The sequence below is a fragment of the Microtus oregoni genome, unplaced genomic scaffold (genome assembly GCF_018167655.1).
Source record: "Microtus oregoni isolate MIOR12 unplaced genomic scaffold, Mior012 000052F_ref0000163, whole genome shotgun sequence".
NCBI lineage: Eukaryota > Metazoa > Chordata > Mammalia > Rodentia > Cricetidae > Microtus > Microtus oregoni.
The window spans coordinates 9,886,715-9,914,390 of NW_024543828.1; the positions used below are offsets into that span (position 1 = coordinate 9,886,715).

At 44.3% G+C, this 27,676-nt stretch overlaps 1 protein-coding gene across 2 annotated transcripts in view; it reads right to left on the reverse strand.

Moving 5' to 3' along the window:
* LOC121437516 (integrator complex subunit 6-like) overlaps nt 1-7,563 on the reverse strand; it is a 52,967-nt gene extending 45,404 nt beyond the window's left edge. For both annotated transcript variants that reach the window (XM_041637384.1, XM_041637383.1), the window contains exons 1-2: nt 7,344-7,563; nt 7,134-7,211 (exon numbers count right to left, since the gene is read on the reverse strand). In XM_041637384.1, coding sequence (XP_041493318.1) covers nt 7,134-7,211; nt 7,344-7,454 — 189 coding nt within the window. In that variant the 5' untranslated portion in view covers nt 7,455-7,563. The remainder of the gene's footprint in view (nt 1-7,133; nt 7,212-7,343) is intronic.
* Nucleotides 7,564-27,676: the final 20,113 nt, after the last annotated feature.

Below are 27,676 nucleotides of genomic sequence, written 5' to 3' on the forward strand. Positions count from 1 at the left end.
TTTTAAAATTCGCATGCCTTCCGTCTGCACGAGTCAGAATTCGGATGAGACCACCTGAGTTCTCAGAGAATTACACACCCTCACTCCTTCACCTCCAGCCCTTTGGTTGAGTCCAGCACTCTAGGACTCCCGCTCTCCCCTTGAGCTGGCTGTTTCTTGGTATTACCCTAGGTCTGTACAACAAAGCCCGGTGCACAGAGGTTGTTCAATAACTCTAAATGCACGCAGAGACTGCAGAAGTGGGGAGGCACTGTCAGACCATCCTTGGGAAGCACCATTTTGATGGTATCACAGCAGTGATAAAAGTTGCATTTCCCTGAAGAAAGAGGGACTGTGGGCAGTGAGGGGAAATTAGCATTGTTAATGGTGATTACTATCTAGAGAGAAGTCTCAAAGATGGGGGTGAGGGGAGGAGGAGGCTTTTGTGTATACACATTGCCAGAAATATTCTTTCCTGTTTGAGTACCTACTAAGACCTAGGGCCTCTCTAGTACTAGAGGTACAAATATCCCTGTGTTCGAATACACGCCTTTAAAATGCTCGTATTAGGGAGCTCAAGATGAACACTAACACAGTTAACATGCTAGGAGATGTGGATGTATCTTGGCAGCAAAACGTTTGCCTAGCATGCATGAAGCCTTGGATTCTACCTCCAAAACCAACACAGCACCACGTACCACACACACACACACACACACACACACCACACACATACACACACATACACACATATAGTAATACAGTGCTAAATGCAGAAGGCAGCTAAGGAGAAAGTATTAAGAGAGCAGAGTTAGGGAATCACAAGGGGAGTTGCTAGAGTGCCTGGAGAGGGAGTGGGAAAGAGGAGCCAGATCACTTTGGAGAATGTACATTGAAGGGTGGACATTGACTGGGAGTGGCAGGCAGCAGACATGCCTTTAATTCTAGCACTCAGGAGGCTGAGGCAGACAGAAGAGAGAGAAAAACAGAGCCCAATAAGGTGCCTCAAGCCTGTAATCTCAGCACTCAGGAAGCTGAGGCAGGAGGACTGTTCAAAATTCAAAGTCAGTCTGGGCTACCTAGCGATACCCTGGATCAAACAGAACTAAATGAAGTTGAAATATGTCCAAGTTACAGAGAATGACATGGGCAATGACATGGAAGTGAGAGCTAAGTGAGCTTGGGGACGAGAGCTTCCTTTCTCCTGGTGACTGGAGCCTGGGTTGGTTTGAAAAGAAGAAAACGGAGAGACACTGTTGGAAAAGCAACACAGGTCCAGATCAAGGCCATTGCTAGTATCTAGCTCAAGGTTCATGTGCTTTATTCTGACATCTAATATAGAATCCTGAAGGATTTGAAAACACTTTTTTTCTCTTATTTTATTCAAGTTTTTGGAAACAGTATCTCACTTTGTAGCCCAGGCTATCTTGGAATTCACTATGCAATCCAAGACAGCTGAGAGCTCATGTAAATCCTTCTGCCTCAGCCTTCCAAATGCTGGATTCACAGGAGTATGCCACCATGCTGGGTTTGGTTTGGGTTTGGAGAAAAGGTATCAATACGTAGGTCAGGCTGTGATTACAAGCATGAGCCACCATGTCCAATGTCTGTCGGATTTCTCATAGGAGAATGACTAGCTCATTTTCTTTAAAGACCAACAAACTTAGCAATAAAGGGGAAGAACGACTAGCTACCACAGTGACCCAGGTGACAAGTGCTGGCAATGAATGGACACAAGAAAGGCTTGGGATACAATGCAGATGAATTAGTACAATGTCACCATTTTCTCCTAGAATCTTCCAGCTGATCCATAATCTGAACGCTGTGTTTTAAAAATTACACCTTTGCCAGAGATGTAGTCTTCTACAGTTAAGTCTTTTTCTCTCTTTTTCTTGTTTCACAATAACTACTGTCAAATGTTTCACATGGCTAGTGAGGAAGGAAAGTGAGACAGAAAGCCAAAATCAAGCTAGGCATGGTGGTACATACAGTTCATCCCAGCACCTGGGAGGCAAAGGCAGGCTAATCTCTGTGAGTTCCAAACTAGCCTGGTCTTGCATAAAGAGTTTCCAGGTAGCCAGGGCAACATAGAGAAAGATGTTATTCCAAAGGGGAGGGGCAAACAAAATCATGGGGCCAACAATTCATCACCAAAGTGAGTGTGTGCTGCTTTTGAGCATTTGGGGATTTTGAGTTTGAAAAGTGTCTTGCATTATTACCTAAGATGGCTCTCACAGGTTAGGTTGCTGCTATTTCACCCCCAAAAACATTTCTACAGAGTCTTAGTCATCATAATAGAGGACTCCCTTAAAAGATGCCCCTTTAGGCAGGCCACGGTGCTGCACGTCTTTAATCCCAGCACTTGAGAGTCAGAAGCAAATGGATCTCTTGAATTCTAAGGCCAGCCTGGTCTCCAAAGCGAGTTCCAGGACAGCCAGGACTGTTATACAAAGAAACTCCATATTGACTCCCCCCGCAAAAAAAAAAAAAGAGTTGATCCTGTAATCACCTACTTAAAATCCTAAGAAATGTCTGTTACAGGTATCATTTCTTAAAAACTTTAGTTTACTTCCTTAGTCTATAGGCCAGAATTCTTCTGCTTTCCAGTTCCTATTGACAAAGGCATGCAGACACCAATACGCAAAAGTAGCTACCCAATGCATTAGAGAGCGACACCCAAGACAGTCGCTCACGTTTTTCAATGGGGTATGTTTTCTAATTACTGCTTTAGAGGGCTTCTTTGAAACATTACCTCCTCTTATTTATAACATACTTCTGACCACTATTTATACATGTATTTCAACTATTTCGGGAAAAGCGATTCTGGGTTATGTTAAAAATAATTTCCTATAAATAAAAATAATTTTAATAAAGTAGCTTCCAATATGAAACCACTTTGAATACTTTTAGTAGGAGAGAGCTCAGGCTAATGGCTTGCTTGCCTCTGACAAGCCCGCCTCTCTCGGTCACAGAATAAACAGAAATTATGATTCATAACAAAACAAAACATACAAGACAGCAGAATCTCAGCCAAGACCATTAAGAACTATGCCACAAAACCCCTCACACAACATTTTTACAGCCCTGTACTATATTCTTCTTCTAAGGACACACTGGAAATTACGAAATACTAAACAGTGGTATCCTAGCGATGTACACTGAAAATATACTGCACATATATATATATATATATATATAGTGTTAATACTTGTAACACAATGTATGAAACATGTCTACAAAGCAACACTAACACAGATTTAACACACGATATTTTCAATTCTATGTGGTCCCTAAACCAAGCTTAATTCCACCCACAGACAGAGTGCTGCAAAAGGAACAGGTATGAGCAATATTAAAAGAGCCGACAGCTATGTGCCAAGAGGTATGCAATGCAAAGTTACTACGTCTTTGGTGAAATGCTATATATTACATACCCAACAGCACACGTTAGTGAAAAACTACTCTTGCAATAATTTCTCCCACAGATTTGGTCTCAAAGCTTGTAAGTGGATATACTGGGAAGAGTTGCATGCCTGTTAAAAAGAAATCTCCCAAGCAAATGCACCATTCATGCCTATTACAGCTGCAACAGAAGAGGGCCTGCTAGCAGAATAAAAGTCATTTGGAGGCATTCAAAGCTGGATATAATCCAGATCTGAGAAGTAAACTGTTACACTGTTTCTGCAGCCTCGGAGACCGTGAAAATAAGACTCACTCCATCTATTCTGCAGAACAATTTGCTACCAATAAAACACTAGCAAACCATCACTTTGCTGCACGGGCCTCCGGCCCCTAGCAAACAGTGAAGTTTCAAGGAGGAACTAAAATGCCTGCTGACAATCAGAGAAGGACCTGTTTGTTAGCAGGTGTGAGAGAAAACAGACCTACAGGGTTCTCAGGCACTAGCAAGTGAAAATCTATACTGAACTTTGCAAAGAAAATATCACCAGAAGCTCTGAGGTTTATGAATTTCTAAGCCAGCTACAACCCTAAAAAGCAAAAGAGCTAAGTTCTTACAGGCAGAGGAGAGAGGTGGGCTAGGCAGGAGGTAGTGTCCAAAAGAGAAATTCAGAAAACTCTTACCCAGATATGATTTATCAATAGTAATGTTGGTGAAGGACAAGAATATTATTAGATTCTTAACCTTTCCTTTCACCCGGATAAAATGAAGACCCTGAAAAGGCTCGGGAAGGCATAAAGACTAAGATGAAGTGATTAATAATTAAACATAGTATACTAAGTATCTTCTCACATTTGACCTACAGGGAAAAGATATCAAAGGAGAGCTGGGCAATGGTGGCTCATGCCTTTAATCCCAGCACTAGGGAGCCAGAGGCGGGGGGATCTCTGTGAGTTTGAGGCCAGCCTGGTCTACAGAGAATGCTTCTTGTTTAAGGCAAAAAATGAAAATGAAAAGTGGTAGGATAAAAAGAGCTAAAGAGAAATTTTCACTAAAATAATATTGAACAATTTCTTCTGTTCCATATACAAATACTGATAAACAAGTGCCTAAGATACACAGCTATTGAAAAGTACATCGTAAACCAGGCGGTGGTGGTGTACGCCTTTAATCCCAGCGCTCGGGAGGCAGAGGCAGGTGGATCTCCGTGAGTTCGAGACCAGCCTGGTCTACAAGAGCTAGTTCCAGGACAGGCTCCAAAGTCACAGAGAAACCCTGTCTCGAAAAACCAAAAAACAAACAAAGTATGTGGCAACTCAGTATAATTCACTACATAAAAGAAGTAGGGAAAGCAGAGTATAACTAAGCACACTGGCTGGGAATGTAGCTCAGGGCAGAACACTTGCCTAGCACTCAGAAGGGCCTGAGTTGTGTCCCTCACACTGAAGAAACTAGTAGGACCACGGGATTCCACTGCTAGACTTAACAAGATACAAGAATGGCTGTCAAAGTGGAGCAAAACAGTCTATTCCTTTCAAGGGAAGGAAAGACTGTAAACTGTGATGTAATTCTTTTCTCTCTCTCTCTCTCTCTCTCTCTCTCTCTCTCTCTCTCTCGAAGTGTCTCACTATATAACCATGGCTGACCTAGAACTTCCTGTGTGGACTACACTGACTACACTGGCCTCAAACTCATAAAGATCTGTCTTCCTCTGCCTTCTGAGTGCTGTGATTAAAGGCATGCAATACCATGACAGGCAGTCATGTCATTCCTATAACTCCAAAACTGTTTTAGGAACTGTTATGAGGCCTCACAAAATGCTCAGTAAGTTGTACCTTTAAAGAAAAAGATAGGGAGTTCTAGACCAGCCTGGTCTACAAGAGCTAGTTCCAGGACAGGCTCCAAAGCTAGAGAAACCCTGTCTTGACAAATAAAACAAAAAGAAAAAGATAGGTCCACAGTTTTGTAGCTTAGCCCCTCCACTGCTTCAAATTACTGAGTATATCTTCAAATAGGCACACTACAAATGGCATAGGCTCTTACTGTTGTCAAAAGATGGAAACATTCGGACTCTGATCAGATTTTATTTTTCTCTGGTGACGACAGAATGTTTGCAAAGCTTCCTATTTGTAAGTGCTCCCTCCGTCACTGAAACTTAGGTCTCCAACCCTATGCTTGCAATTATGTTAGCCCAGACTGGCCTGGAAAGCTGCCATTTTCTAAAGACATATGGCATTTTGCAAGATGTCTAGTAGCTCGATTTGGGGGGGGGGGTAGCTAAACAAAAATTGAAAACAAAGCAATAAAGCCAGAATAGGGTTAGGAGGAGCCTACAAATTAAACTTTTAATCAAAGCTGAGACTTACCAAATAAGTCTCTTGGCTTTCATTATGTCTGAAAGAATATTCTTTGACTAACTTACTCACCTTGAGAGGTATTTTTCATTAGAACAACCCACTAGACCAAGGCTTACAACACATCCAGACTGAACATCCTCTTAATTTACTGAGATGATTTGGGATGGAGAGAGAGGACACACGCACTGGCAAAAGACATCAGGGATAATGGTAACAACCTTCTAAAATTTCAACATGCGAGCTCAATCCTCATGCAGGATGATTTAACAGTTTGAGTCCCTCTTATCAAGCCACTACAGGCAAACCCGTTCTTTATCTCTTCATTATGGGAACACAAAAAACTACCCGACGGAGGCTAAGGGTCAGCCCCTGCGAATCAAATCATCGAATTTGACTAGTGCATCTGCTCTGAGTCCAATCGTGCCCTTGGCAAATCCCTATGCAGCTAAGAGCAAACCTAATTTCGGATGCAAATAGGTAGGCCAGCTCCCTGAACCTCTGGCCCCTGTTAAACCAGTTCCCTAAGAAGGTTCTGCGCAGACACCCCCCCCCCACACACACACATTTGGTGGTTTCTTTGCAGGAATTTCCAATGAAACAGCAACGGTCGCTAAGGTAACTGAGAGCCGGACTAAACCTGACTGAGCTGAGAGCAGAAAGGAGCAGGCAGGGTCTGGGAGCTGGGAGCAGCATAGGCTTACCATTTCCAAACGGGTGGGGGCGCAGGAGGAGCGGGAGGGGCCGGGGAGCGGGAGGGGTAGAAGGGGCGGGGGCGGGGTCCACGGGCTCGAATGCAAAGGAGCAGCTCCCAGAGGCCCGCTCTAGTGCCACCCTGCGCTGGGCAGGAAGAGGAGGGGAAGATGGGGTGGAGGAGAAGCGGACGAGAGCGGGAGGAGGGAGAGGAAGCCCAGGCAGGGCGGGCCGAGGGATGGAAGGAGGGTCCAGAGGAGGAGCCCGGGCAGCAGGAAAGCCCGCGCTGGGCTAGGAGCACGTTGGGGCGGAGTCCCAGGCGAAGGGGCCACAGCCTTACCAAGGGCCTTGAGCCCTCCTTCCTTGGCCTCCTCCCCTCCCTCCTTTCCATCTCAGCAGCGCCCTCACCCTGCCTCCGGCTGCCTCATACAAAAGCAAAATGTCCGCCATCTTCCGCGGCCGTCGCTCTAGGAGCTCGGCCCTCCTGTGCCTTCTCTGCACGGGCTGCCCATTCTCGAGCCCCTCTCTGCGACCCCCTGGCCGCCTCTGACCGCCCCTGTGCCCCCTGGCCTTTGGCGCCCGGCACCCAAGCCTGTCCCGCAGGGCGACGCAGAATCGCCACGGGCGGAGGCAAAAGGGGATCAGCAGCTCAGGCTGGCGGACGCGCACGCTCTTCCCGCCCGCCGCTCCCCCGCTGGCCTGTTTACCTTGATGCAGTACGGAGGCTCATCATAGGTGACCAGCATGTACCTATCTCCGCGGCTGGCTGGGTCCCGGGCTCGCAGCTGCGGGGCGAGGGATGACGGAGGGATCGCGTAGGAAACGAGGGGAAGCGATACAAACGTTACAGAAGCACCTCAGTCCAACCCCCCCATCCCGCAGGAGCGACCCCCATCTCTCCTCTCCCCTCCTTTTACCTTCAAGAATAACTCCACAGCGCCTTTGGCAATGTCCAAGTAGGAGGTGCCCAGGTCAGTGCGCTGGTTCATGGAGGCGGACGTATCTATGAGGAACAGCAGGATGGGCATCTTCCACTACACCTTTGGTTCTGGTCCCCACTCTCCCGGTCCCTTTGCCCTCGCTGCCACGTATGGCTACCCAAATCCTGAACTCTCGCAGAGCCAGGGAGCAAGAGGAAGGGGGGGATGGAATGGGATAGATGGGACCGCTCCTGGCCTCCTCTTTCTGCAGCCCCAACTCCTCTCCCTCCAAGGGAACTTGAAAGTGTGAGTGTGTGTAGGTCTCGGGGCCGTCCCTCTTCCCCTCTTCTGCCACCACCACTGCCTGCCGCTGCCGCTGCCAGGACTACTGCCAAAGCATCCGTCCACGCTCACTAGAGCGCTCGCCCCAGACTGAGAGCCCTCTCTGTGCACTGACACAACTTCTGTCTGCTCACCTACCATCAGTACCATGTGACCAGGACCCACGCCATTGGCTGCCAATTATGTTTAATTTGCATATTCATTAGATGACAGGGTAAGGGGAGGGACTTGGGTCAAGCCTCTGAGCTGAAGTTTGAACCCTTGCTGGAGGTAAGGGGCGGGGAGTAAATGACCCTCTTTAAGCACAGATTCTCCTTTAAAGGATTGGGAAGCCGTTAAGGGTAATTTGTTTGGTCGTTTGGATGGATTTTCTTTTGTGCTTCAAAGATGGTGATTCGAAAGGAAGAGAGAATTGAGCAACAATTGTACAGAAACAGATGTTTAGGCAGGCTGCACAGAAACGTTGTGCTAACTACAATCAATCAATCCTGCCAGTGGCTAAGACCAAAACATTTCAGTAGCAGCAAACTTCGTTCCTGGCCAGACTTGCTCGAATTCCTTTAGCTTAGTCCTATTCCTGATCAGTGTTTATGTGTCGCTTTCTCAGCTGTATTCGGCATGTAGCTACTTAAAAAGGATACTACCGCTGGAACGGTTCCACTAAGCTGTCTTTTTGTAAAGACGGGCTTTCTCAGGCTTTGAAACATTGGCCAGCCTGTGATACTTCAACCACTTCTGTGACATTATTTTTACTATGACTATTTTTGGGTAGGGCTGAATCACAGTAGAACATGTGAGGCCCGGGTTTGATTCCCCAGCACCGATGATGATAATAATGGTGATGATGATGCAAAGGATGTCTAGCGATGTGCTGTAAACGTTGGAATCTTGGGATTCAATGAGTGCACAATTTTTTTTTTTTTTGGTTTTTCGAGACAGGGTTTCGCTGTAGTTTTAGAGCCTGTCCTGGAATTAGCTCCTATAGACCAGGCTGGCCTTGAACTCACAGAGACCCTCCTGCCTCTGCCTCCCTAGTGCTGGGATTAAAGGCATGGGCCACCACCACCCGGCTGAGTGTACAATTTTAATGAGAAGGCCACACACATATCTGCAAATGTTTCCTATATTGCTTGTAACCATCCTATGTATATGTTCTCTCTCTCTCTCTCTCTCTCTCTATATATATATATATATATATACATACATATATTTATATCATGTTTTCTGAGAAAGAGGATTTCAGAACTGATTTCGTGATAGTTTATAATCCACTTGCAAAAAAAAGTAATGCAAGTAAAAACACTGTGTAAACAATTGTCCTTGGTCTAGAAGTTCGGGTTTCATGGACAAAGAACAAGGTGTAAAGGAGGGATTCTGGGTTAGACAGAATGGGGTCGACAAAAGTGAACCAGAGGCCATACTATGCATGACATATTTCAGGCCAATGTGTTGAAATACAGAGAATTATTGGGGAAATAAGAGTGGAAAGATACGAATAGCCCCCATTTTCATTGTTTTAATTAATATTGGAAAGGGGGCTGGGGACATTGTTCATTGGATAGGAATGCTTACTGCTCTTGCAGAGGACCCAGTTTGGTTCCCAGCACACACGTGGAGTGACTCACAACTACCTAGTCAAGGTCTGGGGAATCCGACATCTTTTTCTGGCCTTCATGGGGAGCATGCACATGTGCGCGCGCACACACACACACACACACATACATACAGACATACATACACACACAGGCATGCACATGTGCGCATGTAATTGAAAATAAAAACAAATCATTAAGTATTGCTGAAGAAAGTGTCTACATGGGCTAGGGTGCACATAAAAGTTTATGGCCAGTGGATGCCTGTGTGCTAGTTTTTGTATTGCTGTGTAGTAAATTTTCACAAATTCAGCAGCTTAACACATACTTAAAGTGTTATCTCATAGTCTGATTTAGCTGGATTTCCTGCTCCGTCTCAGAGCTGTGGGCAGGGTATTGGCCAGGCCACATTTCATCTGGGAGCTCAACTGGGAAAGAATCAGCTTGGTAAAGCTCAGGAAGGCTGTTGGCAGCATTCATCTCGTTATGACTGTACGCATATAGGCTGAGGGCCACCCACAGATCTGCCTGCTGCTAATGTCCCCTGCCACACAGCCCTCTCCATCACCTGTTCACAACGCAGCTGCTTCTTCGGGGCCAGCAGAGAAAGCTCTCTCTCCAATCTGCTGACACAGAACCTTATATAATGTAACATAATCATAACAGTGACATTCATTATCATTTCTGTTGACTAGAAGCGAGGCACGGGTCCGAGGGAAAGAGTTTATACTGAACGGGTGCAGATCCTAGGGCTCATCTGAGAATTCTGCACAACTTTGGGCAAAGACGGAACACGACCTAGGAACTAGTTTTGTCTGATTTAGTATTTTCATTAAAGTCATTTATAAATAATGATAATAATTAATAATAATTAATAAGTCACTCTCATCTAGCCGAATAAATGTATTGGGTTGATTTATCATCTTTTGATTGAATAAATTACAGTCCTACTCATGAGGAGTTTACATTTTACTGTGACATTATTTATTCATTTTTATATAGGACTATTGAGGCATAATGTGTACTAGTGCACATATGGCATTTAAAGATGACTTTGAGAAAATCTCCTCAGGGCTGGAGAGATGACTCAGTGGTAAGAGCTTCTATTGCTCTTGCAGAATAGCTGGGTTCAGTTTCTAGCACTCAGTCCAGGCCTATAAGCCCCTGTAACTCCAGTTACTGGGAATCTGGCGGCTGTACGCATATGCATACACCCACATGCAGAAACACACACATACACGAAATTCAAAATAAAAATAAGTCTTAAAAGATCTCTTCTGCATTTCTCCCAGCTTTGCTTATGCCTTACTTTTCTAATCAACAAAGGATCTCTCTTTAAAATATCACACATTTAGTCTTACAAAAAGGGCTTCGGATGTGAATGCTGCGGGATCTTTCGAAAGTGACTTGCCAACATTAGCAAAGCGCAAACAGCTTCAGTCACACAATTTCCCAGCAGTTGAGGACATGCAGGTCCTGCAGGGTAGAGAGTCTTCCCTCACAGGCAAACTCCTTATAATGTGTTTGCTTCCCTTCAAACAGGGCATGTTATGTATTCTTTTTTGGCATAAGCCCAACTTTAACTGCGGTGATGCAAACCTAAAACTCTGAAAACCATGCACATCACATTCTAAAATGCAGAAGTGCAACACACAAACAGTAGCAGCTTAGTGGGTTGATGTACTTACTCAGATTTGAGAAGCCAAAACCTCAATTGGCTTTCTCAGTATGAACCCTATTGCTGTGCAGACCTCTGTGCGGCACATCAGTGCTAAGCCCCTAGAGGTCCTTTCCGCATCTTTCCTTGCTACAGGCCATCCACTCCTAGGCTGCACTTTAAGTGCCTAGGATGGACTTGTCCCTCCTGTCAGAGCATAAACATTTTGAGAACACTCAAAGCCTAAGACTGCCACCTGGTGCAAAGTACTTGCTCAATAAATGCTTGTTTTAAAATAAATTATAAAATTCCTCTTAGTTTTCATTCTTTCTTTGTCTTCTCAAGTGCTTGGGCACTATTGCCATATCCTTTCCTAGGGCCATCCAGCCCTGTATCACTGTCCTCTCCCCTCCACCCTCCACCTGAGGGGGGTGTCTTATGATCTAGAACCTTGTGCATTTGGGCCCCAGTAAGGCGTCTGCAGACCAAACCCTTCAATTGTTACCTTGGCAGCTGGCCTTCTGTCTCTTACAAAGTCGTTCTGAGGAGTCAATAGCACACTGGTTATCTTCCTCTGTCAAATATTTACTATTTTACCAATTTCAGGTTTGTTTTAATTGCCGGCCTTCCGGAAACTAAACAGATCTTTTCCATTGTGTCTCTGAGAACTGTATTGCCCGTCCAGTCTTCTCAGTCTTCTCGTGCTCTTTGAACTCGTGCACTCTTGAAAATCATTTCCTATTTCCTCACATCTCCGTTCATTGTGTGCTCTTTAGTTGCTAATAGGCTCTCATACGTCCTCGTTCTAGATCTTCCTGGCTCATGTCTGGTACCACCAGATGCGTCCTAGGAAGGAATTCCTGACTCAATACTGCTTGTTCCCTTTACGGAAAAGCTAGCTGACCTGTGGCACACTTACATTTTACAAGCTTGGGCACAGTATGTGTGCTGCCCCCTAGAAGTGTTGGCTTGGTCCAGTATAAGCCTGTTTCACCTCTCACTTTCCATGCCATTAAGCATGCCCTAGTCATCACATCTTGGGAAGATTTGAGTTCACCTCTCCAAAGTCTGCTTTTCATGGCTCAGAGAGGAATAAAGTCTCCCTACATGCTTTCTCTATATCCTCACATTCCTTAAGCCCATAGTGTCTGCTTCCTTTCTCTAGAACTCCATGGGAAACTGCTTAGCTGTCCTCAGGGGCCTGTTTCTGAACAAGTCCAGTGGTTTGTCCTACGTTGGTGACATTACTATTTTCCCGTTGCCTTTCTGAGCTCCCCTCCCCTCCCCACCTGGCTCGTGAATGTACTTTGGGGTTGAACTAGTGAGTAGACATAGTAGTAAATGCGGGGGCAGTACTATACCATTGAGATATCTCCTGATCCATCACCTTCCATTTCTTCTACCGTCATCCTGTGCTATTGACTAAGTTGTTTGTTTGGTTTTCTGCCATGGCTGACACATAAACATAATCTGTCTCCCTTATTCTGTCCTACATCTTTTCTTCCCACTGCCCCCCCCACACAACTGTGTTATTCCTGTTATCTTTATTCACGTAGTCATTATTTCTTTGTTTTACTTAAAATTTCTTGAATGGGCCTTCTATATGAAAGGCAATGGAAGAACTGTAGCTATAAGAGCTTGGATTTTTGAGTTATTATTCCAACTTTTTGGAATATGTGGCTTTGGTCTGTTCCAGCTTCATCATCTATATAATGCTAATCATAATAGCACCTCATATGAGATTTATGAATTAATATTTATAAAAGGTTTTATAGCTGGATCTAATGGTTCAGGTCTGTAATTCCAGCTACTTGGGAGTCTGAGGCAGATGACCGCACATACAAGGCCTTGTAGGTCTACAGAAAGAGTTTTAAGTTTGCCTGTGTAATTTAATGAGAGCCTTTTTCAAAATTATGTAAACACAAAATGGGCTGGGAATATAGTTCAGTAATCGAGAACTACCATGCAGTAGACACTGGGTTCAGTTGCCAGTACTGGAAAAATAATAAAAAGTTTATACTATGTACAGATTCAATAAAAGCAAGAATAGATATAGTCCGTGTCTTTATAAAGCTTACATTCTAGTGGAGGAATAAGCAAAAGCACAGATGCACTTTTATAGCAAGTGCTGTATGAGAAGAAGTACAGATGTTCTAGAAGCACTGAGGAGGAGCCTATACTCTAGAAGTGGCAGTGGGGAGCAGAGGTTTCCTGAAGAATCTGACTTTGTCACTGACATGAACATAGACCATGAAGGAAGGCCACTGGAGGCAGAGAAGGGAAGGATAGGATTCCAGGTAGAAAAGGGGGAGAGGAGTAAGATGGTACGAGAGACTCAAATGGACATCTAGAAAACACGAGAGTTCTGTGTGGCTGCAGAGTAGGGGAGCCTGGATTGAGGAAGCAGGGAGAAAGGAAGTAGAAATGAACTTGGAAAACTAAGCAGGACCTAGGTGAGGTAGGGCTTAGCTGGCCTGGTTAGGAGTTGACTGCTGTCCTAGAGGCGTGAAGGGCCTACTGAAGAGTGATCCGCGGATTACGGTTTGGTAATATCATTATATTTGCAGTATGGTGACTGAGCTGTATGGGAACAGAAGCGGGATCCAGGAGACTTAAGCATTACTTCTGTAATGTAGGTGCAATAGATTTATGACTAAGGATTAGAGAGGAGCGAGTGGGTGCCGGGTGCACTGGAGCAGGAGAATATGATAAAGTCTTAACTCTGGATTGAACGTGGGTGTGAAAAAAAACTTGGGATGAAGGACAAACAGTAGTTTGGCTTGGGCAATAGGAACAAATGGGCTAAAGTGGGGACTAAGGCAATAAATGGATTTATTCAGCAAACATTTAGCAACATCTATGTGCCCAGCATTGGGGTGTTTATTTATTTGTTTGTTTATTTATTTAATGTGAGCGGGTGTTTTGCCTGCATGTATGCTTGCATCATGTGAGTGCCTGGTGCCCAAGGAGGCCAGAAGAGAGCATTGGATCCCCCAGGAACTGGAGTTACAGACAGTTGTGAGCCACCACTTGGGTGCCGAAAATTGGAAGCAGGTCCTCTGAAAGAGCAGCAAATGTTCATAACCACCGAGCAATCTCTCCAGGGCCCCCTCCCTGAATTGTTTTACAACTTAGATAGACATTCATCGACAGATAAAACAGGTCAAAGCCTTTGGGGCCAGATAGTATAAAACAAGGAGATCTCTCGTTTATTAGTTGGAGATAAAAACTGTAGGAAAAGCTGGGTAAGGTAGAGAGGGCTAGTCTGTGTGAGGTGGGCAAGGTGTGTTTGAGTTCTCTGTTAGCCAATTAAGTAGAAATAACCGGGAAACGAGTTAGAATAGCAAAGTGTAAAGATAAGATTCAGAAAATGAATAAAGCGCCTGGCGGGATCAAACTGGTGGAAAGTGCTCCATCTCTTAAGCACACGCAAGTGAAGGCACTTGCCCTCCGTGTCTGTGTATTTTAGCTCAGTTCCATAGTCCTGTCGGATAAGGCCTGTCCTTCCTCTTAGGTAAAGGTGAGGAGACTTGAGGCCCCTAAGCTGATTAGCTAGCTGTCTCTCTCAGAACCCAAGTGTCCCTTCTCTTTAATAATAGCAATAGGACAAATAGCCGGGAAGAGTCAAAATGCAGCCCAAGAAGCTCCAAAGAGAAGTAGTCCAGGAAAGTCAGAGTAACAGGCCCTGGAGCTGTAGGCCACTGGGACCTGGCTTTGGTTTCACTTGCTTGTAGATACCTGTCCATCTACTCCTTCCCCTAGGACCCTCTTTTCTGAAACCCGATGGGAAGCTGGCTGGGGATGGTGACGGGAAGCCCGGAAATTTGAAGCAAGATCCAGGCATTTGCTGATCAAGTGCATTTAAGAGCCCATGACAAGGCCTAGCATAATCCCTTTTTAGCTACTCCCTTCTGCCTGGGGCCCAGGCATGGCAAGCTGTATGGACATTTATAGACCTGATTGCTCTAAGATGTGGCATAGGCTAAAAATAAAAATAGCTGGTGATGAAAGCTGGCCCAGTGCAGTCCCGACACAAGCTTCCCAGCGGGTTCTGCCACTTGGGTAACTTCCTGTCACAAGTACGGTGTAGGAGCCCCTGGGCAAAACCCTTGAAATCTCCATCTTGCCTCTTCCTACCTACTCTGGCATTCTCTTTCTAGCTCATACCCAGAGGCAGTGGCAGCATGCCCCCTGTGGTCCGTAGGGACAGGAACACAGAAGGGAAAAGAATCCTACTCTGTGGGTGATGGCACCAGGATACACCTGGCAGTCTAAGTCCTGGTGGGGAGGCCTGGCCCAGACAGCCTTGGGCTTTCCTGCTTCCAGAAACCCAGAACTTTCTTTCGGTTCTTTCTTGCCCCTGGTGCACAAGGCTATCAAATCCTGCCAGATGTTTGCCTTTTAGATATTTTTCAACTTCATCTCCTTTCTGTCGCTCGCTCTCCTCCCCCCGCCCCCTGCTTTAGTCAGCCTCTGCTGGATGACATTTCCTGGAGAGATATGAACCAAAAGTCCACTCACCCCAGATAAGGTTCTGGCAACAGGCCAAAAAAATGAGCCCACCCAAGTCTTAGTGACCCAGCGAGTTTATCAGGTTCCTTACAGAAGTCTCAGTGAGGAGTTACTTAAAGGAACACGAGACACCAATAGGCCACCCCAGCATGGGTAACCACCCGAGAAAGCTGCATCCTTGGAGTGTTGAGTGCTGGGCAGCAATATACTCGGCATGAAACATTCCCTCCTAGGGAGAGTTGGGAGACTGAAAAGATGCTGATGAGGCTTGGGAACCACAGATTCTGGAGATTCACAAAGCACCCCGCCCCAAAGTTTTACAACTAGCAATGCTTGCTGGCAGAGGAACGTCTTCTGTCCTCTGGTTTCTGAACAGCTGATCTCTGACCAGTTGAGCTACGTGCAAGTCATGCAGAGAGCTCGAAGAATGTCACTCACACTGGAGCGGGCTTCTCTGGTGATGCAGCTGCCTTTGTGTGTGTCCACACTGTTCTAAGGAGCCCTAATAGCTTCACTGGTTCACTATGCCGGATCTGGATAGAGTTCTACCTTTGGTCTGCCACTGGTACGCTGTCAGAGGTGAATACACATTTGTTCGCATCGCCTCATAAGAGACAAAGCTGCTGGGACAGATTTGCATTGTTGTGGCAAAATGTGTGGAAGAAACGCACTCACAAGGAGGAAACATTCATTTGGTTAGTGGTCACAGGTGTCAGTCTGGGCGCTGACTGAGGTTTCTGTCCCACCTGGTCCATCCGGGGCTCCTCGGTCTACTCGGGTTTAAGCCTGTGGAGGCAGTACATGATGGTGGAGGATGTAGCGAGGAAAAGCCTCGTCACGTGGTGGACAGGAAGCACAAGTGTTGTGGGGGGGCGTTATAACCAAGTCCTTCCCCTATGGCTAAGTATGCTATGAATTCATAGATGAATTCATTCATTCATTCTGTGACCACCTTCCAAAGGCCCTGCCTCTGATTGCTGTTTTTGAGCTCCTGGTGTTGACACAGCGTTGCTTTCCTCTTTAACTTCTGGGGGGAAAAAAAAATCACTGGTGTGAAAAGTTCTTAACCAACTCTTACACCAAAGTATTTCCACTAATCACTGTGGGTTTTTTTTGAGACAGGGTTTCTGTATAGCTTTGGAGCCTGTTCTGGAACTCACTCTGTAGACCAGGCTGGCCTCAAACTCACAGGCCTGTCTCCGCCTCCCAAGTGCTGGGATTAAAGGTGTGCCCCACCACCTGGCTCACTTTTCTCCTCTTCTTCCTCCTCCTCCTCCTCCTCCTCCTCCTCCTCCTCCTCCTCCTCCTCCTCCCCCTCCTCCTCCTCCTCCTCTTCCTTCCTTTCTTTCTCTTTCTTTTCTTTTCTTTTTTTTTTTTTGCTTTTCGAGACAGGGTTTCTCTGTGTTGCTTTGGAGCCTGTCCTGGAACTAGCTCTTGTAGACCATGATGGCCTCAAACTCACAGAGATCCGCCTGGCTCTGCCTCACAAGTGCTGGGATTAAAGGCGTGCACCACCACCGCCCAGCTCACTTTGCTTCTTTTATCATTCTTTTCTCTTCCTTGTGGCTACTCTAAAGATCAACAGCTCTGACTCCTTGTTATGTTAAAGTGCATGGTATGTGCTTTAAATGGGACAAGAACAGAATTGTGACTTGGCCAGTTTGTCACAAGTCACTTACTTTGTCTCAAATGTAGTCTTTCTGTTTTCTCGCTTGTCACTTGGAGACAGAAGTGCACTTGGCAATAGAGTTGCTTGTCTTTCCATGGCCACCCAGGAAGTTACTTACTTTGTGTTTGGTTCATCAGATATTTCTTTAGGACTGCTCTCCTTGGCATGTGCTACATGCTCAGGGTAAGGGGCAAACAAGACATGATTCATGTCTTGGGAAGCTCCTACTCCACGGGAGAAGGCTGGGCAGATCATTTTCCAGATCAAATGGTAAATGTTGGAAGGGGTACATAAATACATACTGAGGGGTAATAAGTTTTTCAGCCCAACAAACCTCTCTGCCCACACAATAATCCAAATCAGACCAAATTAAACCTTCAGGCCCCCCTCCCCCCTCCGCCCCAGGAAGACCAGGAAACCATGAAGGGGGGGAGGAGAACCAGAGAGAGACCACATGTTTGGACTCTGGGGGACAGTTTAAATAGCCTGTGGGAGTGGTCTTGACCCTCTCTGCGGAGGGGTCGCCATTTGGCAGGCTTTCTTGGAGGTGGAGTCTGGACTGTGGCAAATCCCAGGGGAGGGGGCTTGAAATGGAACTTCCCAACCAACATTCCAAAATGGATGTCAGGGGCTGGAGTGACACTTTTTTTTTTTTTTGGTTTTTCGAGACAGGTCAACTAAGTCCTACCTTCATGTGCCCCGTTTGGTTGGAAGTGTCATCTCAGCCCCTAAAAAAAAAAAAAAAAAAAAAAGTCTGGGATGTTTGGTTGAAAGTGTCACTCCAGACTTTTTTTTTTTTTGACAAGGATGTTAGGGGCTGAGATGACACTTCCAACCAAACGAGGCACATGAAGGTAGGACTTAGTTGACCATTTTCATGCAAAGCCTCTGAAAGAAGTGGTACCTGAACCTGTCCTAAGACAAAGGAGAATTTGGAACAGACCAAAGAGATAAACATCTCCCAGGAAGAAAGAAATAGTAGGAGGAGTCAAGGTCTTAGGCTATGAAATTGCCCTTTCCTTTCCTAACCAGGGGACCCGCCCTCCCACAGCTGCTGGGAAGGTGGCCTGAATCCCCTTCTCTGGAAAATTGCTCGGAGGACTGGTAACTGCCTTGCACGGAGATCATTAAGCATTATTACATCAGCAGCCTGCCACATCCTCCCACCCAACCTGAAGGCAATGACAGCCTAGCAAGGCCCCTTTGCTTTTGTGGTATTAATCTGCTTTTGCCATTCAGCTGAGCCCTACATTCTTGCTCAGCTCTCTCCCCTGCCCTATTCTTCTCCCTTTACCCCATTCTTCCTGAAGGCTCTTCTGTAGCAAATTTTTAAAAGCCAAATCCCTAACTTGAGCTTTGCTTGTAGAGAAGCTAGTGTGTTTACTAAACGTCTGTGCACTTAACATACCTTGAAATCGAGGTGAGTCAAAGACTAGATGGGAGATTAAATCTAGGGATCAGGCAAAAGCCAGAGTATAAAAGCCCTGACCCTGGATGTCCTTCAATCAAAGAACGGTTAAAGAAAATATGGTACATTTACACAATGGAGTACTAATCAGATGTTAAAAACAATGACATCATGAAATCTGAAGGCAAATGGATGGAGCTAGAAAAAAATCATCCCGAGTGAGGTAACCCAGACCCAGAAAGACAAACATGGTGTGTACTCACTCATAAGTGGATATTAGTGGTTAAGCAAATAATAATCAAGCTACAATCCACAGACTAGGGGAAGTTAGGTAAGAGGGCTCTAGGGAGATGCATGGCCCTCCCTGGTGAGGGGAAATAGTATAGATTTTGTCGCTGGACTGTGGGCAGGTGGGGATGGGAGTAAGAGAGGTCAGATGAGGGACTTGGAGGAGAGAGTGCAGGGAGAGACAGTTGAAATTGGGGGACATGGGGGGGCAGTGTGGAAACTTAGTGCAGTGGGAACTTTCTGGAATCTATGAAGGTGACCCTAATGAGGACTCCTAGGAATGGAGGATACAGAATCTGAACTAGCACTATTTTGTAGCCACGCACGGCTTCCAGTGGAGAGACTGGGTTGCATTTGGTTGTTTTATTGGCTGAGGGGGTCCCATGGAGATCACTAAACCCAGGCTGATGCTGGGACATAGGGTTGCTCTCTGAAAACTAACAGTGGGGCCCAAATGACAAGGACAACATCCTCACAGCTCATTGAATGTACAGAGGTCAAGCTGGTACCTGCATGGAGCCTTCACCCCTATGTTCTGGTCTCTTTCATGTAAGAAGATACTCTGCAGGCTATGGAAAGAGAAACCTGGATAGCGTCCTAGACACAAAACCCTCGACCTGGGAGATGGTGGCAGAGAACTTGTGGGAGTGGTCAGCCAATGTTTGGTTTAACTTGAGGCCCATGCCTTGAGAGGGCGCCCATACTGGATATGGCCTGGATGGCTGGGTACAGGAGACTGGATAGCCCAGAGACCCAGAGCTAGGGTAAAACCAAACATGACTGGCAAAGTAGTCAAGGAAATAATTCCTAATGCTATTCTGCTGCACTCGTAGATCAGTGCCTTGTCCAGTTGTCATCAGAGAGACTTCCCCCAGCAGTGGATGGGAGCAGGTACAGAGACTCATAGACATAATGTGGAGAAAGTGTGAACTGGAGGTCTCCATTGGGTCCCTCCCCTCAGAGATATGGGAACCCCATGGAAGAGGGCGAGAAAAGACTGTAGGAGTCAGAGGAGATGGAGGACACAAAGACTACACGGCCTACCACATCAACTAAGCAAGGCTCACATGGGCTCACAGAGACTGAAGCAGCAGGCACAGGGCCTGCATGGGTCTGAACCAGTCTTCTCTGTACGTTATGGCTGTTAGCTTGGTCTTCTTGTGGGACGCCTAACAGTAGGAACAGGTGTGTCTCTGACTCTCTCTGGCCTGTTTTCCTTCTATTGGGTTGCTTTGTCAAGCCTTAATAAGAGGGCTTTTGCCTTGTCTCATTATATCTTGTTTTCTTATTGTCTCTTGGAGGCCTGCTCTTTTCTGAAGGGAAACGGGAAGTAGGTCTGAGGGAAAGGAGAGATACAGGAAGGCTGAGAGGAGCAAAAGGAAGAGAAAACTGTGGTTGGGATGTTTGTCTGAGAGAAGAATCTACTTTCAGTTAAGGAAACATGCAAGCAAAGGCACCCTGGCTCAGCTGATCATGCCTACTATGCACTAAACTGTGTGTGATTATATATTATATATACTATATATTATATGTGCCTGGAACCCCAGCATTCAGGAGATACAGAAAGATCGGTCTAAGCTACATAGTGAGTGTGAGGCCAGCCTGAGCTACATGAGAGACCCTGTATCAACTCACTCTAGTCCCCATACAAAAAGATAAACCTAGTGGGGCAATGGTGGCACATGCCTTTAGTCCCAGCACTCAGGAGGCAGAGGCAGGCAAATCTCTGAGTTTGAGGCCAGCCTGGTCTTAAACCATTTGAGTTGTTTAAAGTTTCCTTTTAAAAAAAACAAACTGAGTCTTTAAGAGCTAGAGCATGCATTTGGAAACCACACCCCTCACTATTGCTGATGCAGCCTCCTGTTCTGGGACATTATCCTAGGGACTGTAAGGGCCACTGCCATCTTAATCAGAGTAGCTGCTCTACTCACAAGCGACCCTCGAGATCAGGCCTATTGACATTCTACTAAGTCAGACCTGAGAGAGGAACAGGAGAGTCATTAGACACCCATTGGAGATTCCAGTCGTGTGTTCCTACACCTCCCTCCCAGTTGACTATAATTCTGCCCAAGCTGCTCATGATCTTAAGGTCTCAGGGGGTGCTAGGGTGTACAGTGTACAAGGTTAACTGAAGGGAAGGCGCCATCTACATGGCCATTGGGGAAATTGTCACCTATAGTAGGGAGAGACTCAATGTGACTGTTTAGGAAATCATGCACACTCTGTAGCAAATTCAGTAAACAGCGTTTCACCCAGATAGATCCACATGGAGCTATTAGTTTGTTCTCTATCTGAGGTGAGTATATAGACATTGGTTTACATTTTCCCTGAGAGAAGTTAATACAAAACTTCCCCACCCTTGAATAATGGAGCCTCCAATATCTTGACTGACTTACTCATTTAGGCTAAAGTCTTGGAAACGTTATATAGCTATATCCTACAAATAGAAACGTTCCCTTTTGGAAGGAGGCTCACGAAGGATCAGAAAATAAAGTAATAAGTCTCAGGAAGTTTTGAAGCTTACAAGATTCACACCTGGCTCCAAAATTCTCCTTTTGATGTATCAAATTCATTGGAGTGACAGCGTCTGAACTCTCTTCCCACAATTAAGCCCAAACAAGGTACCATTAATTATTTTTAATTTTTTCAAAGCTAATATGCAAAGTTCAAGTTGCTACATCGTTATTTTAATTTGTATTTATTTAATTAGTGTAGCCAAACAGCTTGCATAAGTTTATGGGCTACTTCTATTTCATTTCCTGTAAAGTAACCCATATCCTTTATTCATTTTCCCATTGAAGTTTGAATTTTAAAAATATTTTCCATGAGCTTGTTATACAGTAACACTATTGTTCCTGTATGTTGTAACGATCTAATCCAATTTATTAATACATGTTTTAACTTTGCTTATAATGCCAGCAACAATTTTTAATTTTTCTCCCATTAAGTTTGGTTCTCATATTCATTATGGCTTCTGAATTTCTTGTCAGAAGTTAAAAGCTCTCCCTAATTTGGTGTCATAAATGCATTAAATAGTTTCTCTTAGTACATTCATAGTTTTGTTTTTTAATGTTTGTATCTGTATTCCAAAGGCAAAAAATGGGAGAAAGGTGGATTACAACTTAAGTTTTTCAAAAGAAGGCATGCTATAAATTATATTTTATACATGAAAAAGAAGTATCATTTAGTTGTTAGCTAGGATAAGGTAGGACTGAAATAAAAAATATTCACCATTTTATGTGGAAAGAGATAGAAGAGACATTTGGTGTTCAATTTTTGTGCATCTGTATCAAAAAATGTGTGAAAATGCACGTTCCATAGTGTCAACAGATGTTGATATTGGATAAGGCCAAGAAAATGATTTAAATGTCAGGAATGTGCTCCACGGGTATTAAGGGAAAAGGAATAGAATGGGGCAAACAATGAGACAGCATTTAGACATGTGCATTGCACATAAATTCCCATCCGCTAACCACAAGGACTATGGATCCATAACTAGACCTAACATCAAATGCAGTTTACAACTCTTAGCTGAGTATGGAGATTGCAGACCTTTAATTCCAGCACTGAGGAAACAGAGCAGGTTACTCACCACAAAGTTCCAGGTTACCCTGGTTTGCATTGCAAGTTCCAGGCCAGAGAGGGCTATAGTGTGAGACCCTATCTCAAAACAAACAGACAAATAAAATCCTCACAACACAAAGCATAAAAACCAAGTAGGCAGACCATTTCTTACTGTTTAAAGCAGATCAGACATGTGAACAGTTAATTGCTGCTTGAAAAACACAATAAATGAAGATTCTGATTAAATTAAATGTGTTCTAATAAGACACCCAAACATTTCAGGAAATAGCGTTTGTTTTATTTTATTTTATTAGCGTACGGAGAATTAGGTTTCATGATGGTATTTTTCAAACAAAACTTATTTTAGCTGTGTCCTTCCCCCTTTCTCCCTACCCTTCTCCCTCCCAATAACAGTTCCACTTTCATGTCTCAGGTTCCTTTTGCCCTTCTCCCTCTCCTCATCACTTCTTGTTCCCCTTGCATGGCCTCCATCTAGTTTAATAATCTATACCCTCTTGCGACCTCTTATTTACGTAGATAGAAACTCTGAAGGTTAGGGTCTGCCCATTTTTCCATCAAAGTACAGAAGATGCCTAAGAAGCTCCATCCAGTGGTGAGGGGCTAGCAACCGTTAATGGTTACTGGAGGATAGGATGCCACTTTCTAATGTAACCACCAAGAGTCAGGGTAGGTGAGAAGGGTTTCATAGGGAAAAGAAGAGGCATAACAGAGGGTAATGGAGTGAATATAATCAAATTGCGCTGTTCAGGAGTGTGCAATAGTCAAGAAATAAAACAAAATTAAGGTCTGCCTATGAGAGAGAATATGGAATTTGTCTTTGTGAGTCTAGGTCATCTCCCTTTTCAGATCCATTCATTTCCCCGCAAATTTCATAAGCTTATTTTTTTCTTTATGGTTGAATAATATCTCATTGTGTACATATGCCACATTTTCATTAGCCTCTCTTCTGTTGATGGGTTACTTGGCCATTCCTATTCCCTTGCCATTGCAAATAACGCATGTTGTTATAAACATGGGTACTCAAGCATTTCTGTGACAGAACAGAGCCCTTTGACTATATGCGCAGGAGTGACGGCTGAGTCATACGACAGTACTATTTTTAATGTATTGAGGAACTTCCATAGTGGGGGGGGGGCATATTTTTTAATACACCGAGGAAAACTTTAGTTGTTCCTTATCACCTGAGGCTGTTTTCTAAATTTCTTGACTATCATAGTCACTTCAGGTAATGCTACAAGAAAACGCAGCAGACACAATTATAGTGCCAGTTACTAGATTGTGTTGGCTATTACCTGGTGAGGGTTTTTATTGACAGAATGCACAGACCATAAAAATCCATCCTTTTAATTTTTTAAAATTGCTTTGCTGTTCTAGGAATTGAATCCAGGGCCTTAGGCACACAAGGCAAATAGCAGAACTGAGTTAATCCCCAGCCCAGAAAGTCAACCATTTTAAAGGCTACAATCCTGTTGTATAGAGTATGTTTATAACATATTATCCAACCATCACAGTCTCTAATTTCAGAACATTTCACTCCTCCCAAAGGAATTCTTTAGCTATTATACCTCCCCATTTCCCCAAACTTCATCAGCCCTAAGTACTAGTTCTGATTAGAGTTACATAATATGTAGCTTCTTGTGACTGGTTTCATTCTTTACCAACTGTTGTTTGCTTGTTTTTTTTTTCAAGACAGGGTTTCTCTATGTAACAGCCCTGGCTGTCCTAGAACTCACTCTATAGACCAGGCTGGCCTTGAACTCAGAGACCCACCCGTCTTTGCCTCTCCAAGTGCTGGGATTAAAGGCAGCACCTCCACCGCCTGACTCAGCTGGTCATTCTAAAGAGCAGGCAGTCAGTTCAGAATAATTGGGTAGCTATCTCAAGGCTTAAAATTGTAATAGTGAGCCATTAGCATTGGCTAAGACATGGTTAGAAATTCAGATTTTCCAAACACTTCCCATTCCTACCCAATCACAACATCTTAAGAATGAACCCAGAAATTTATGTTAGTCCTCCAGCCAACTTAAGTTTGAGACCTAATATATATCTCAATACTATTGTTTACGTGTGTGTGTGTGTGTGTGTGTGTGTGTGTGTGTGTGCGCGCGCATGCGCAAGCTTGCATGTGTGGAGATTAGAGTACAACCACATATGTGGGGGTCGAAGGGAACAAGTTCTTGCCCTGCAGTGGTGGCACATGTTTTTAATCCCAGCACTTGAGAGGCAGAGGCAGAAGGATCTCTGTGAGTTTGAAGCTAGCCTGGTCTACAGAGCTAGTTCCAGCACTGTTGACTGAGGTTTCGTCCTGCCTGGTTCCTGCAGTCATTAAGTCCCAAAGAAATCGCATAGAGGTCTACATTAGTTATAAACTGATTGGCCTAGTATCTCAGGCTTCTTAGTAACTCTTATAACTTACATTAGACTATAATTTTTGTCTGTGTTAGCCACATAGCTTGGTACCTTTCTCAGTGGGGCAGTCACATCTTGCATCCTCTGTGTCTGGGTCACGACTGCAGCCTGAAACTTCCCTCTTCCCATAATTCTTATTGCCCTGCGTCTATTTCCTGCCTGGTTGCCCCGCTTATACTCCTTGCCTAGATACTGGCCAATCAACGTTTATTTAAAATACAAGTGACGGGGTACAGACCAATGTCCCACAGCACTTCCCCCCCTCTTTTTCAAACAAGAACTCTGAATTGAATCTCCTTTGTTTAGCTTTTCTACTGACCATTATCCATAACAACTTGTAGCCAACATTCTAAACAAAGGCAGTATCCATAATCCATTTTTTTGGGAATGTGAGCATAGTTTTCCAGGCTACTTCCTGCTAACTGGGGGCTCTGATAATCTTATGGGTACCTAAAGAAAATTTAGAATTATGATGAAGTCCTGACTGGAGTATCCTGTGAGGCTTGATCATCTTGGTCAGCAGTTTTTAAACTGTTCTGGATGTAGAACTCAGACATCTGGGTCATTCCTCCTATTGGAGATTTCTCAGGGGGTCTTCCTTGATCAAACCTGAGTTTTTTTTAATGCAGAATAAATCCACAGTCCCTCATTTCCTGTGGAAATAAAAGCAAAACCTCTTCTCCAAAGTAACATCTTTCGACTTAAATTTTGATGTCAAGGCATTTTCAAAATATATATGATGGATTAATCCAGCAGCATTTATAATCAAATGTCATTTAGCAACTGTTGCTCCTTCCTCAGCATTCAAACAATTCACAAACAACACAATAACATACAGTATCCAGACTCTCTGTGCATTTTTCATCTTTACATGGCTTTATTTTAACTTCCATTTCTTTTATTTTTATTTTTAATTTTTGGCTTTTTGAGACAGTGTTTCTCTGTGAATCTTTGGTTGTCCTGGAACTCACTCTATAGAACAGATTATCCTTGAACTCACAGAAATCCACCTGCCTCTGCTTACCAAGTGTTGAGGTTAAAGGTGGGTGCCACCACACCTTGAACTCATAGAGATCTCTCTGCCTTTTGAAGAGGCCAATCTGGATGCCAAGATTCTGGAGTAATGATAGTCACGTCCATACCTGTGTCTAGTAATCCCTCAATTACAATGTCATTTATATGTTTTAGCTTTGGTCTTTGATCATTTATAGAAATCTGCCAAAATATACATTTCCTATTTCCTACCGGAGTTTTTGACTCATCCTCCAGGTCTATTCCATCATCCAGAACAGTATGGTTTTTTTTTACAGTTGGCACTGGATTGTTTAATTTTTCTGATGAGACATGTTCTCCACAGTGACTGGGAATGACTGGGCCTTGTTTGACATCGGGGCCTGAAAGAGGTCCCCCAAGGAGTTTCCCGGTGATATTGGGTTTACCTTGTCTGTCTCTTGTTGACCTACATTCATTATTCCAATGTTGGCTTTTGCCATACCTCCTACATATACCAGAAGGCTGAGTCTTCCTCTTCTTGCCATACCTAGAAGAAACATTATTCCTAGGAATTCCTTGTCTAAAGTCCCTTCTCAGATTTCCTGTTCTACTACAATTAAAACACTTGGCATTGTGGTGTCTTCTCATACCACTGGAAATCACTTCTCCGACCCAAGCTTCAGTCAAATGTTTCAACATTCATTGAATGCATTCATCTATGGGGGCTGATCTAACCTTTAAAGGGCCAAGGATCTTCTTACATTCTAAGTTGGCATTTTCAAAGCCAGGGATTCAATTAATACATGTCTAGCTTCAGGGTCTGTCACTCCTAATAACACAGCCTTAGTTAATTTTTGTAAGAAGTCAGTAAAAGGTTCTCTCTGGCCCTGTTTAACCCTAATATATGACTCAGTTCTCTTTTTGCACCTTCTTACAACGTTCTGGTCAGAATATTGTAATTCAGCATGGTCAGGACTGTCCCACAGAGAAACCCTGTCTTGAAAAACCAAAAAAAAAAAGAAGAAGAAGAAGAAGAAGAAGAAGAAGAAGAAGAAGAAAAGAAAAGTGGGGGGCAGTTCTCTCCATCACCTTGTGGGATCCACTGACCAAACTCAGACCAGCAGACCTTCATTCAGGCGCCATCACTAGCTGAGCCATCTTGCAGGCTGTCATTACCATTTTATTTCATTTCAATTTATTCTTTGAAAATGTCGTACATGTATACAATGTACTTTGATCATATCCACCCTTTATCACCCTCTCCAACTTCTTCCATAACCTCTTTATCACATCTCCTCCCAAATTCATATTGTTCTTTTATTTTGGTTACTTTGTAACCTTCTGAGTGCAAGGTTAGCGCATCTCTATGTGCTTGAATGGGAGATCATTCACTGGGGAATGGATACCTTTCCAGTGGTCACACACCTAAGGACAAGTGACTCTTCTCCCTACCAATGGTCAAAAGCTCCTCAGCTAGAGGTGGGGCTTCAGGAACTCCTCCTAGTCCATGATAGGATATTTAGTTGGCTTAATCTTGCATAGGTCTTCGTATGTAACCCATGCAACTGTGAGTTCATGTGTACAACAATATGTCACATTCAGAGGACAACATTCCATGGCACTTCTCCTTATTCTCTGGATTTTTTATACTTTCTGCCTCCTCTTCCATAATGTTCCAGAGCCTTGGTGGCCATGGGTGGGGTGGGGTGAGGTGTGCTGATATAGATATCCCAAATAAGCACTCAGAATTGCTTATTCTCAGTGTTTTGAACAGCAATGTGTCACTGTGTTAACCACTATCCATTGCAATAAGCTTCCCCAATCAAGACTGGAAGTAAGATGAACCTGTGGATATAAACCTTCCTTAACCATGGT